The sequence below is a fragment of the Mobula hypostoma genome, chromosome 3 (assembly GCF_963921235.1).
Source record: "Mobula hypostoma chromosome 3, sMobHyp1.1, whole genome shotgun sequence".
Classification (NCBI taxonomy): domain Eukaryota; kingdom Metazoa; phylum Chordata; class Chondrichthyes; order Myliobatiformes; family Myliobatidae; genus Mobula; species Mobula hypostoma.
This window is the reverse complement of record NC_086099.1, coordinates 61,989,758-62,004,247: the sequence shown is the minus strand read 5'-3', so window position 1 is coordinate 62,004,247 and position 14,490 is coordinate 61,989,758. Positions and strand designations below refer to the sequence as shown.

At 40.0% G+C, this 14,490-nt stretch overlaps 1 protein-coding gene across 3 annotated transcripts in view; it reads left to right on the top strand.

Moving 5' to 3' along the window:
* Positions 1-14,490, top strand: part of LOC134344037 (PGAP2-interacting protein-like) — an 83,131-nt gene that overhangs the window by 35,823 nt on the left and 32,818 nt on the right. For all 3 annotated transcript variants that reach the window (XM_063043158.1, XM_063043160.1, XM_063043159.1), the window contains 4 exons: positions 98-208; positions 5,378-5,469; positions 6,239-6,344; positions 13,257-13,392. In XM_063043158.1, the coding sequence (XP_062899228.1) occupies positions 98-208; positions 5,378-5,469; positions 6,239-6,344; positions 13,257-13,392 (445 nt within the window). The remainder of the gene's footprint in view (positions 1-97; positions 209-5,377; positions 5,470-6,238; positions 6,345-13,256; positions 13,393-14,490) is intronic.

The following is a 14,490-nucleotide window of genomic DNA, read 5'->3' as shown; positions in this document are numbered from 1 at the left end:
GGGACTGACTTGATTACACTACAAAAAGTAATTTGGCTCAATTCTTGCTTCTTGTACTGTGGCAACTTCAAAACTTAAATTGTTCTTCCTTTCCCAGGAACGCTGATGCATTTGATTGGTTTGGGATTATTCTTTGGTAAACGGCCTAAATTATTCCTAACGGAAAGCAGAAACGCGGCTCCACTCTTGATGAAGTATGTCAAACAATGTAAGTGCCATTATTTTAGACAGTGGGGAAAATACAATTTAACTGGCTGGTTTTAATATGTGTATAAAGTGTTATTACTTCTATATTTATCAACGCATATTTTAAATTTGCTTTATTGCTTTGATAAGATCCAAACTATGAAAGATACTGGCTGAGGAAAGATTAATAGATCATAAAGTTGCCTCACATTGTGCCCAGCCTATTATGACTAAACACAACCCTTTTACAGTCTTCCCTTGCCTCACTCTTTTGCTTTGTAATCACTGAAAAACAAAACTTGGTCCAATAAGGAGAAGTAAATATCTGGTAATTTCATGGGTATAACTGGAATTGAGTTGACTTTACTTTTACCCCAGAGGCCCGGTTTAATGACCCAGACGTCAGGAGTTCAAATTCCACAATGGCAGTGATAAATTTAAGAAGAATAAAGCTATCATTATCAGTAAACATGAAACTACTGATTATTTTTACAACAATCACTTGCTTCATTCATGCTGTATGAGCAAGAGAATCACCAGTGTTAATTGGTATGGCCTATGAATGGTTCCAGTCATAGAGATTATGACTGGCTCTAAATTAACTTCTGAACTACCTGAATGAATTACTTTGTTGTATCAAAGCCACTTTCTCTGAGGGAGTATTTTCACCATGGATGATTGTTCAAGAGGTGGTTTAGTGCAATATCAAAGTCAATCAGAATTGGGTGATCAATGTTGGAATGGCTGTTCACATCTTATAAATAAACAATAAATTCTACTCCATTTCTTCATGTGATCAAAACTAATCAGGAAACTGCATAGTTCAGTTCAATTGGTATCTTTTACAGAATGATTTCCATATTAGTCAGGACTAACCTATCTACCTTTTGCAGAGAAACAATGTCTAGTAAAGTCAGCCAGTAATGTATTTCAAGTACATTGCATGTCAAGAAAAAAAAGAACTGCCTGATGCTCACCTTATTGCTGCAGAGGTAAAAATGGGCTTTTCAGCCCCTTGAGCCTAAACCATCAATCAATAAGATCTCAGCTGATTCGGTCTTGACTTCTGCCAATTTCCTGCCCTCTCACCATACCTTTTGACTCCCTTGAGTCTATATATATTCAGTGACTCCATCTCTACGACATTCTGGAGTAGAGCAGCACTTTGAAGATTCATAATCCTCAGAGATGAAATTTGCTTCTCATCATCTGAAACTAATGCCCCATTTTCTGAAACAATCCATGCTCCCTCAGAACCATAAAAAGAATTTCTTCTTGTCTGTACTGCAGGAGTATAGTTCCAAACTGTCATATGTAAAGCCTCTCATTCTAATGAAACAGTCTAATGAATGTTCCCTACATTGCCTCCAGTGTGAACCATTCTTCCTCAAATAAAGAGACTAAGACTGTCGGTGGCAGCCCACAAGTGGTCTCACTATTGCCTGATATTTTTATATCAATACTTCCCTCCTTTTGTTCTCCTCATCCATTCAACAAAGGTCATCATTTCATTAGCCTTTCTAGTTACTTACTGTATCTACATGATAGCATTTTCATGTATGGGGACAGCAGTATCTTGTAGTCACATCTACTTAAATAATAATTTACTACTTTTTTTCTTTTATTTTACAGTTTATCACATTATACAGGATCTACCAACTGATTGTCCACTTAACCTATCCTTTACAGCCTCTTTATGTCTATCTCACAACAGGCTAACAGCACACTCAGTCCCGTCATCCTTCAAAGTAGATGAGAAGTAATTGAGGGCCAGCATTGATCACCCCTCAGTCTGTGGCACACACAATCCAGTATTGACTGATCTATCCCGGTTCTATTTCTAGCAATTCACCATGTCAATATATTGCTGTCATGTGCATGCTCCCTTGTTGGGTAACCTTAAATAATGGCTTTGCTGAATGCTTAAGATGACTCTGTAAAGTCAGCAAGAACCATGTCATCAGGAAGGCAAAGCAAGAGTACTCACAGAAAATTTACATGCACCTTTGTGACACCAGGGACACGCAGCACACATGGCAAGGTATGCAAATCATAACGGATCATAAATCCACCCTGTGTGTCAGTAACAGCGGTGCCTCCCTTCCTGATAGGCTGAATGCTTTCCATGCATGATTTGATGCAATGATTGATGTGACATGGTGTAAAGCCGCTTCTCCCCCTGAGGAACAGGCACCCCATCTGGCTGCAGTTGAATTGAGGAAGATCCTAGCAAACCTGTGCAAAGGGCAACGCACCTGGTTAGGTGCTGAGGGACTGTGAAGCCCGGCTAACAGGGGTCTTAATGAACATCTTTAGCATTCCTATGCAACGATCCTCTGTTCCTGCAGGCTTCAAGGCAGCCAACATCAATCTGGTGCCCAAGAGAGCGATAGTAACTGGCCTAAAAGATTACCGCCCAGTGGAACTGACCTCAACAATCATCAAGTGTTCTGAGTGGCTAGTCATGGATCATATAAAGTCCCACTTTCCAGCTACATTGGACCCTTACTGGTCTACCTACTGCTCAGACCAGTCCACTGATGATGTCATAGTCTCGGCCATCCATTCCACCCTGTCCCACCTAGAAAACGATGCCTCATAGGCCAGGGTGTTGTTCATTGACTTCACCTTGGCATTTAACACATCATCCCTCAGGCTGGTGGGTAAATTGTCCTCATTGGGAGTCTCCACACCCCTCTCTGTAACTGGATCTTGGACTTCTTGAAGGAAAGACCCCAGTCAGTCGGATTTGGCAGCAATATCTCAAGCTCCATCACGCTGAGCACTGGTGCCACCCAGTGCTGTGTGCTCAGCCTGCTCCTGTTCACTGCTGACTCATGACTATACTGCTAGGTCCAGCTCAAACCGCATCAGTTGCACTGATGATACTGGTGGGTGGCTTCTCCAGCAACAATGATGAGTCAGCATACAGAGAGGAGGTAGAGAGGCCTGTCAAAGAAGAACAATCTGAGTCTCTATGCAGAGATGATTGTGGACTTCAGGAAGGCAGAGGTTAACCATTTTCCATTACACACCAATTAATCTACCACGGAGAGAATGAAGAGCACAAAGTTCCTTAGTGTTCACATAATGGATAATCTAATCTGGACCCACACCACCAGCTCATTAGTCGAGAAGCACAGTAGCATCTACAATTCCTGAGGAGATCAAGTTGTGCAAGGCTCCCCCTCCCTATTCTAACAACTTTCTGCTAAAGTACCATTGAGAGTGTCCTGTTCGGCTGCATCATCATGTGGTACAAAAACGGCAAGGCATTAGACTGCAAAATTCTGCTGAGGATAGGAGAAACCGGCTTAAGGATCAATGGGGTCTCCCTTCCCGTGCCACCCCCCACCCCCATGTGCTTGTGATATTTACCAGGAGCATTGCATATGAAGGCCCTGAAGCAGTGATGAGGATCCCAACCACCCATCCCACAATCTCTTTGACCCACTACCATCAGGAAGGAGGTACAGGAGCATCAGGACTAGGACTGCTAGACTGGGTAGCAGCACCTTTCCTGAGGCTGTAAGACCAATGAATGCCCTACTGCCACCAAGGTCTTACCACTGGGATGGTGAGAACGGTCTCGGCCCGAAACATTGACTATACTCTTCCATAGATGCTGCCTGGCCTGCTGAGTTCCTCCAGCATTTTGTGTGTGTTTTGTGCAATTTGAATTATATTTTATTAACTTATTTGTGGTAATATTTTATGTGCTTTGTATGATACATGTATTGCGGTTGTACTGTGGTTTGGAGGAATGTTTCGCCCGGTTGTATCTCGTATATATACGGTCAGATGACAGTAAACTTCAACTTGGTTTTTTGATAAATTTATCACACTGTTAGTTCCTAACATCCACTCTATTTGTTACATCTCAAAGAGCTATTGCAAATTTATCAAACATAATAGAAGCTATTTTAAACTTGTCTCCTCATCCTTCCCAATCTATTAAATTGAAATTTTCCATTGAAGATGATTGCTATTTGAATGATAAACCTCCATCAGATCATCTGTAAGTCTAAAATAAATGAGGTCAGCTTGAATAGTTGAAGTTCTTTAACAGTGAATTATGTTTGCAGCTCTCAATACTGTTCATGATACTCCAAATACAGCGGGATCTGCCCAGTGAAAATGTCTTTTGACATGCTGAGTGGTTTTAGTAGTATCACAGGACCGTGTTAGGTTCAGCAACAGTTTCACTACATTGTTTATGACTTCTGTGAGCCGTAGATAATAACACCGGGATCTTTTGCTCTCTCAGTGCTTCTCATTATCATTCTGTCAAATGTCAGTAATGCTGGATATGATATGAGTATAATCTCATATTGTCTGATCTTTCAGAAATCCCTACTACAGTAAATTTTCATTAACTTTCATAAACTTTCATTGCATCCAGAATTGTAATGCATCCAATAAAAAAAACTACAGGAATATTAAGCAATTTCATATTTTTGAGGTGTGAAGAGATATTTTTGGATTGTTATATAAACATGCAGTGCAGTGTGAGCTCATTAACAGTGATATCCTCTTGAAGATTTGATATTTCATGTGATGGTGAATGCATCATCAATGCATAGATTATATTTATTTTTGCTGTACTTTACATTAATTCTGTGTGGCCTTAAAGTGCAGAAATGCAGTGTAAACCATTGCTATTTAAATGGTAAGTAGATAATGTATAGTTTGGCAATTTATTTAAAAGTTAAATTTCCAGGCAGGTTCAATGTTCTCATTTAAAGTTAAATTGGATAGCTATATGGATAGGAAAGGAATGGAGGGTTATGGGCTGAGTGCAGGTCGGTGGGACTAGGTGAGAGTAAGAGTTCGGCACGGACTAGAAGGGCCGAGATGGCCTGTTTCCGTGCTGTAATTGTTATATGGTTAAATACTAGTGTGTGATGTACTGCAGTGGTTATTTTGAGCAGTTCTCATGCAACCAGTATAATTATACAACTAGAATCTCCCAATCTTCATGGATGCAGGATGCCTGAGTGTTCATTGCATAGATTTTATTGTAATGTATGAATTTAAACTGATGCTTAACTGCCAATATGAATGTCAATCCTTTGCATTTAAAGGCCTTTGTTCTTGAACATTTTACAGTATTTTGGTAGCTATTTTGAAATGAGAAATCAGATATGTTAATAATTTTCATTTCAATTTTGTTTTATTCTTTCTGGTTTAGCACTTTGGCTGTTTGTAGGTTTGGGACTGTTAGGATTAGGTCAACGATTTATATTGTATCAGAAGAAATTACACAACTCAGTGGGTATCCCGGTGAGTAAGATTTTTATTTCCAGTTGTTTATAGGAATGTTAACAATACGTTTTGTTTCAATCAGAAGTAGCAGAGTCAGAATCAGGTTTATTATAACTGACATATGGTGTGAAATTTGTTGTTTTGTTGCAGCAACATAATGGAAGCTATAAAAATCACCAACAGTAACAAAAGTAAATAGTGTAAAAGAAGAATAATGAGGTTTTGTTTATGGAGCATTCAGAGATCTGATGGTGGAGGGGAAAAAAGTTTTCCTAAAACACTGTGTAGGTCTTCAAGCTACTGTACCAGCTCCCCAATGATAGTAATGCAAAGAGGGCATGTCCAGGATAGTGAAGGATGCTACCTTCTTGAGTCACCACCTCTTAAAGGTATCCTCGAGAGCGGGGAGAGTTGTGCGTGTGATGGAGCAGGCTGAGACTACAAACTCATACAGCTGCTTTCAATACAACACATCGGAGCCTCCGTACGTGGTGATATTGCAACCAGTCAGAATTCTCACAACTATATAGCTGTAGAAATTTGTCAGAGTATTTAGTAACATACCAAGTTTTTAAAAACTTCTAAGTATGGCCACTGGCATGCCTTCTTCATAATTGCATAAATGAGTGGGGACTGACCCAAAACAACTGTGGCATGAAAATTATAACTAGGAAGCCTGCATTATCAAGTTAAGATTTTTTTTTAAGTTATATGCTGTACACTATGATTATGCGCCATATCTTTGATTCATTTTTTTCTTCCCATCATCTCTATCCTTCATGACCAGTCTGTGAAGAAAGATTTCTCAGCTATGATATGGTCTTACAGATTTGGGTATGACAATCAAGGTTGGCCAAGTTTAGAAAGATCTGCCGAGCTTATCGAACAAACAGGTACTGCATGTATTCTGTTTTAGGCTCAAGTAATTTAATAAGAATATCTAAATATTTAAAAATGTTAAAGTAATCATTCTGCAAGTATTATACTGAACTCTGCCATGGATGATCCCAATCCTGGCTGTGAAAGGAAGAGAGCTGGACATAGGGCACAAATGCCAACAGAAGCTCTAAGACCTCATCCTTGGGAGACGGGCTAGACCGGGGGACAACTTTAAAGGCTGACTCAGGATAGGGGACACTGGTGAGCTGCTGTTGGTGGTCTATGCCCCAGTACGGGTGATGGGCTTAAGAAGAATAAATATTTTACTATGATGTTTTGCACTTTTTTTGTTGTCTGAGGTTTCTGTTTTCTTTGCTGCAAGATGTTGATTGCTGGGTGATGTAAAGGCTATGTAGGCATTGTTGGAATAAGGGTATTGTAGGCAAAGAGAGGGTATTTTGTTTGTCTTTAGTCACCCAAAATTTGGTATAGAGATGCTCCTTGAATTATTGCACATAACAATTTAAAATGCTTCCATGGGCATCACAAGCATGACATTGTCTATCCCAAACTGAGAAATTGATGGAGTGCTTAACTTCTTGAACCATTGCATATCTTAATACAAAGGGCTTGCTAGCTCTTCATCTGTCAGAGTCAATAACATTGATGTGAGCTGGAGCATCTTTTGGTAATTCACACTAATGACTATCCCTTTTAAGCTTATGTTCTCTAGTAGCCCAGCTTCCATAAAGGCTCATTTGGGATTGTGTTCCAAAACATGTGCACACGTATGTTTCCAACCAATAGTTGGGAATCCTGCTAATTTTTACTCTACTACCTAGAATCTCTGATGCCACAAATAGTGTTACTTGAAATCAGCTGTCCATTTAGATTAGCTATAAAGCTTCTGATTCAAAAGAGAACAAAATGTAGCTTGCCCTCCATCCCTTGTGACATAATTTTCTTAATTTCTGCTGCCACTATTTGTTGCTTCAGTAAGTAGAACACATTGGTGAAGAATATTGCATCCCTTGTGGCCATCTGCCCACAGGTACATGGACTGTAAAGGTTTAGAAGGTAAGGGATTGTGTTAGTACTGACATTTGAGAATGCTGCTGCTGGTCCATGTATGATGGCAGAAGTGTGAGGAAGTGAAAGTAGTAACGGTGAGTCCCGTAACAGAGCATTGAAATAGGGGTAGCTTGGTGGATTACAGTGATTGAAGTAGAGTGCAGGCAATTGGAGAAGGATAGGGATCCGGTATAAGAGGGTAAAGAACTCAGTGGGAAGTAATGACAGATCTGACGTTGGAGGATTAGCTGGGAAAATTGTGCTACGTTTGAGAAAGATACTTTAATTTCTCGTATACTCAGCCTCTTCTCCCTGCCATTGTAAGTCACCTCCAATAACACAGTTGCCTGCAGTGAACATTCTCCAGCTATAGTTTTGCCTCCACCAGAATTGATGTTGCTCTCAACTTTCTGTTCAACATCCACTCCCCTTCCCACCCAGAACATGCATGGATTTTCCCTTGTATTTACTATCCAATCCATTGATGTCCATATTAAACATTATGCTAAAACAAAACTCCCCACTCTTTCTCTCTCCTCCTCAATCAGAATTCCAAAGGGACTGTGGCTTCAATTATACTGGTCTATTCTTCCATCTTCACCAATGTTCATTTAGCTTCTCAAGCAACCTCAAGAGATGGAGCAGGTTCTCCTGTTACCTCCTGTCAGGGGCCAAATACACTTTTCGTTGTGAAACATGGTTAGGACACTGAATGTATACCAAATTTGATCCTCACGATGAGGTCTTCTCTACATTAGGGAAACCCAATATTGATTGAGCAATCACTTTTGCAGAATATTCCTTTCAGACTGCAAAGACAATCATGAGCTTCAGATGGTCACTTTAATTCCCCATCGCATTTCCATTATGACCTCTTTGTTTTTACCTCTTGACCTCTAGTTGCAGTCACACAGCTCAGAAAAAGGCTCTGCAGCCCAACTCATCCATGCCAGTTAATCTCAGTGTATCTCAGCTTATCTTAGACGTATTGTAATAGTAAATTATAAATTCTTCCAATGGAACCCTTCATCGAAGTGTTCATACTCGTAATAGTATCTAACAGGTCAGCATCCAATATGTAAGGAAAATTACTTAAATATTTTTGTAAGAAATGTCTAACTTGAAGGTATTGCAGAAAGTGTGAGTATGAAAGAGAATATTTATCAACTAATTGTTCAAAAGACATCAGTCTGTCTTCTTTAAATAAATCCAAAAAAGAATTAATACCTTTGTTTTTCCAAAGTAAAAAAATTGGATCACTCAAAGAAGGCTTAAAAAAGTAATTTCGATAAATTAAACTACAAAGTTCAAAATTTTTAAGGTTAAAAAATTGCGGAACTGGAGTTAAGTTTGTAAAGAATGCTTAATCACAGGGTATAAGTTTAAATTAGCAGCTTTAGCTAATTGTATAGGTAAAGCAGCTCCCAATAACGAGGCTAAATAAAACTGTTTCACAGCTTTTAATTCCTAGTCTGCCCAAATTGGCCGATCGTTCTTATCAACCCAGTATAACCAAAAAGACAGGTATCGCACATTAACAACCCAGTAATACATTCTTAAGTTAGGAAAAGCGAGACCTCCATCCTTTTTCAACTTTTGTAAGTGACATTCACTAATTCTTGGTCTTTTATTATTCCAAATAAAAGATAAAATAATAGAATTAATCCTCAGCCTCATTCTTTTCCCTTCTCCCCACAACCTTAGACACCCTTACTAATCAAAAAACTATTAACCTCAGCTTTAAATATACCCAATGATTTGATCTCAACCACCATCTGAGACAAAGAATTCTACAGATTCGGCACCCTCCGGCTAACGGAATACCTCCTCTTCTGTGTTCTAAAGGGGCGTCCTTCTGTTTTGAGGCAGTGCCCTCTGGTCCTAGACTAAACTGCCTAATCCATCTATCCCACATAGCACTCCATTTTTTCGATCTTTCATGTGCTATTTAAGTTTTTTAAATGTCCCTAATGTATCTGCATCTACCACCACCCCTGGTAGGGCATTCCACACACCCACCACTCTCTGTGGTTCTAAACAAAACCTATCTCTAACATCCCCCTATACTTTCCTCCAATCATCTTAAAGTTATGCCTTCCCATTGACAGATTTGATTTCCAATTGCTGACCACATAGTCACTCTGATAGATACTTTATTGATCCCAAAGAAAATTAGTGTCACAGTAGCATTACAAGTGCACAGATATACAAATATTATAAGAGAAGTAAGAAAGAATATTAAAAAAGCAATAAAGAATATTAAAAAAAGTTACCTAAAAATAAGTTGTGTGCATCAAGCACATTCACTGCGGAGCTGTACAAAGGGAGAATGACACTTGCCAGTGTTTGGCACATAACCTTCTAACCTTTTCCAGTCCATGTACCTGTCCAACTGTCTTTTCAAAGTTGTTATTATAGCAGCTCATTCCAAATAAGTGCCACCCTCTGCATGTAAAAAAAAACACATTGTCCTTCTAGTTCCTCAAATCTTTCCCCTCTCACCTTAAGCCTATACCCAGTACTTCATCATACCCCAGCTCTGGAGAGAAAAGACTGAGTGTATTCTCTCAATCTATGCCTCTCATGATTTTATACAACTCTATAAGATCACATCTCAGTCTTCTACGTTTGATGGTATGAAATCCTAGCCTGTACAACCCTGTCCCAATAAGTCAGTCTCTCAAGTCCTTGTAAATAATTTCTGTACTCTTTCCAGTTTAATACCATCTTTCCTATAGCAGTGCAACCAAAACTTAACATAATACTGCAAGTGTGGCCTCCTCTATAACCACACCATGGCCTCCCAACATTTATTCTTGACTCCTGGCTTGTGAAACCCCTGTCCTTTGAGATAAATGTATATCTGGTCTCTCTGAATTTGCTCCAGTAACTTGCCTACCACAGGTGTTAGACTTGCTAGCCATCAGTTCCCTGTTTTTTTTTCTTGGCTGCCCTTACATAAAGGCATAACATCCACCGCCTTACAGTCTACTGTGGGATGGTGGGGTGAAGATACATGTCCACCAAAGGAGGTGTAAAGCACTGCTTCCCTCTGCTAGCCTGCAGGTCACTCTTGGGTAAAGTGTAGCACCTGCTTAGCCTCCTGATCCGGGTTTGTGAAGCCATGGGAGCAGGTGCTGGATGGTCATGTGACCAGCTGGTGCATATCACAAGTCCTGGTTATGCAACTACTGATGCCAGGCAGACAATCTCTGAAGAGTATGGATAACATCTAAGATCACCTCTCACGTAACGACACTGCTCAGAAGAAGGCAATGGCAAATGACTTCTGTAGAAAAAAATTGCCAAGAACAATCATGGTTGTGGAAAGACCGTGATCCCCCACGTCATACAATGTGACATATAATGAATGGACGAACAGTCTACCATAGCTCATAATGACGCAAATATCTCAGCCAGGGCTCCTGCAGTTTCTTTACCCTCCCACAATATACCTGATCAGGCCCTAGAGATTTGTCTGATTTCATCACTTTTGAGACATTCAGCCCTCCCTCTAATGATGATGATCTCTAAGACCTCTCCATTTACTTATAACAGGAATTCTGCAGATGCTGGAAATTCAAGCAACACACATCAAAGTTGCTGGTGAACGCAGCAGGCCAAGCAGCATCTATAGGAAGAGGCGCAGTCGACGTTTCAGGCCAAGACCCTTCGTCAGGACTAACCTTCAGTTAGTCCTGACGAAGGGTCTCGGCCTGAAACGTCGACTGCACCTCTTCCTATAGATGCTGCTTGGCCTGCTGCGTTCACCAGCAACTTTGATGTGTGTTGCTCCATTTACTTATTCTAGTTTTGAAGTCTTTGTCTTTCTCCATGGGGAAAACAGAGGAGAAATATTCACTTAGGAGCTTGTCCATCTTCTGCAGCTCTACACAAGTGTCCTGTTGGTCTTTGAGGGACCCTATTCTCTCCCTAGTTGCTCCTTTTCCCTGAATATATTTAACGTGTTTTGTATTTTCCTTAATCTTCTCTGCCAAACTTATCTCATGCCTCCTTTTGCCCTCCTAATTTCCTGCACTCCTTATACTTTTCCAGGGATTCACTTGATTTCAGCTGCCTGTACCTGAAAAATGTTGCCTGCTTTTTCTTGGCCAGAGTCTCAACACTGCTCACCATCCAGAGCTTCCTATTCCTCTTCCTACAAGCCTTATCCTTCATGCTCATTGGAAAATGCAGACTTTCAGTCTTGCTAGCTCACCTTTTTAAAAAAAAGAACCCACTTACCTAGTTCTTTTGCCTGCAAACAACTTCTCCAATCAACATTTGCAAGCTCCTCACTAATACCAAAACGCACCGTACCCCAATTTAGTACTTGAACCTGTGGGATAGTTCTGTTCCCTTCCCTAACTTTTAAAAAATCTATTAGAACTAATGTCACTGATTCCAAAGTGCTCTTCCATTGTCACCTCAGTCACTTAACCTGTCATATTCCTCTAGTAAAGCCCCTCCACTATATATTTTCCTGAACTCACTTAACAGATTCCACCACATTTAAGCCAACAATATGGCAGTCCAAATCTATATCAGTAAAGTTAAAATCCCCTACTATGACAACCTTACTATGAAACTCTCACAATCTCCTTGCATATTTGGACTTCTAATTCATGTTGCCTATTTGGGGGCCTACAGTACAATCCCAGCAATAGGCTAATCCCTTTCTTATTTCTTTCTTCTGCCCATAAAGCCTCACTGTATGATCTCTGACTACTGCTGTGAGATTCCCTACAATCAAAAATGCAACTCCCTTCTCTCTTTGTTCCACTTCGATCTCATCTAAAGCACCTTTATCCTGGAACCTTAAGCTGCTAGTTCCTGTCCCTCCTTTAACTATTTTTCTGTAATGACTATAATATTCATTTCCCATATATCTATCCAATCAATCCCTAAATGCATCTGTTTTACCTATCAGACTTGCTGCATTAAAATAAATGCCAATTAATCCAATGGATTTTTACTTGTTCCTGACCATTGTCTTGCCTGTTATACCTATTCAACTTGCCATCGCCTTGCAGCCTCATATTTATCTTTAATACTGTTCCATTGTACACTTGAAGAACATCACCTCATTTTCTGATTAGGCTCTCGGAGTTAGCAATTTCAAGTAATCAGCTATCCAATTTTGTACTGTTAGCATTTTCTTTTAATCTAGTAATTTCAGAGTTCATTCATTTCCTGTACACACCTCTCCCAGAAATATCCACTGATCTTTACTGGCCTGCAGCACGTGTCACTCAGTCAGTCCTGCCCTCTACCCTTTCACAGATTTCCCTCTGTTCTCCATGACCCTGCTCCAGCGCTTTTCATTACAGTATATAAATTTCTTAATCAGCCTCGGGCTCTCTCCACAGCTCCTGCCTGACCTGCTAAGTGCCACAGACAGCTGTGGAGGCCAAGACCGTGGGCATATTTAATGCGAAAATTGTTAGTTCCCTGATTGGTCAGGGCATCAAAGGATATGGCGAGAAGGCAGGTGTATGGGGTTCAGTGGGATCCGGGATCATTCATGATGGAATGGCGGAGCAGACTTGATGGGCTGAATGGCCTAATTCTTCTCCTATGTCTCATGGTTTAAGTGTTTCTTGCATTTTTTGCTTCATGCCAATGTTTAGATCATCTTTAACAAGCTGCTTTTTAAATGGTGTCAGCTATGTATGATACAGGCATCACATTGGCTACGTTTTATGTCGGTATTTGTAAAACTGATTCATGCACTTGAAATTATGCTGCAGGTTATACTTCCAGGATGATTTGGGCATGTATTACCACCCATTACCTAATAATCTCCTCTGTTAACTATAACCCTTCTTAACTCAGCACCCTGTTATCAACGATAGGTGCTGACTTAATTACCATATTGGAAAGTGATGGCTCTAAACCTTTCCTTGGAAATAACGATCTCACCATGTGGCTGGGAGAGAAGTTGGGATTTTACACGGATTTTGGTCCAAGCACAAAAGATCACACCTGGGGGTAAGTCTTTGACAATCATTTTCATCAGTAGTTCTCAACCTTTTTCTGTCTGTTGCCCCCTTGTGACATTCATTTACTTCTGTGGCCCCCACCCTTCATAGTCTCTGTTAGTTGCTAAAGTTTTTTGGTTAACTGTACTAATTATTTGAATATACAGTCAATATTTATCTTTTAATGGATTACAGTATAGGTATTATATGTTAAATATAATATTACAGGTGTAAATGAAAAAAAAATTCAAAGCTCTGAATAGGATACTACATTTATAATATATATAATATTCTTCCAACCAGCAATGAAAAAGTGCTTATTACTGTGACTTTCAATATTTAGTGAGATCCTTGCCACTGATACAAACTATTGAGTCTTTGAATATCTGGTTGCAACTTGGTTAAAGGTTATCGAAGATCACCTCTTTTCACATCAAGGTGGTTATGAACTTTTGATAGCAGGTGAAGAACTTGACTGAAACCACATTCAATTAGATAAGAAGTGGCAAATCCAATTAAAAACAACTTTGCTTTCCCCCAGAGCTGTGGAAACTTATCTTGAATATCACTAGTTATCCAGAAATTTTGCTTGCCGTGTTTCAATTTTGCTTGAGCAGTTCAAAAAGACATTCTTGTAGTAGATTAGATTCATTGTGCCGAGTACAGATACAAAACCAATGAAATGCATTTAGCATCTGACCAGAAATGCAAAGAATAGTGTTATTTACAAAATAACTGTGAATAAAAGGTAAGTGCTACAGCACACAAATATAAAAGTACTGAGAGAGTATAATATGGATGCAATACTGCTTAGCGCTGTGATGTGAGGTTCAGCAGGGTCACAGCCTCAGAAAAGAAGCTCTTCCTGTGCCTGCTGGTACGGGAGCAGAGGCTCCTGTAGCGCTTACCGGATTTGAGGAGAGTAAAAAGTCCATGGTTAGGGTGAGATGCATCCTTGATAATGCTTTTCGCCCTGCCCTGGCAGCGTTTATGGTAGATGTTCTCAATGGTGGGCAATTGGGTGCCGATAATCCGCTGGGCAGTTTACACCACACGCTGGAGTGCTTTGCGGCCCGATACGGGACAATTGCCATACCACACTGAGATG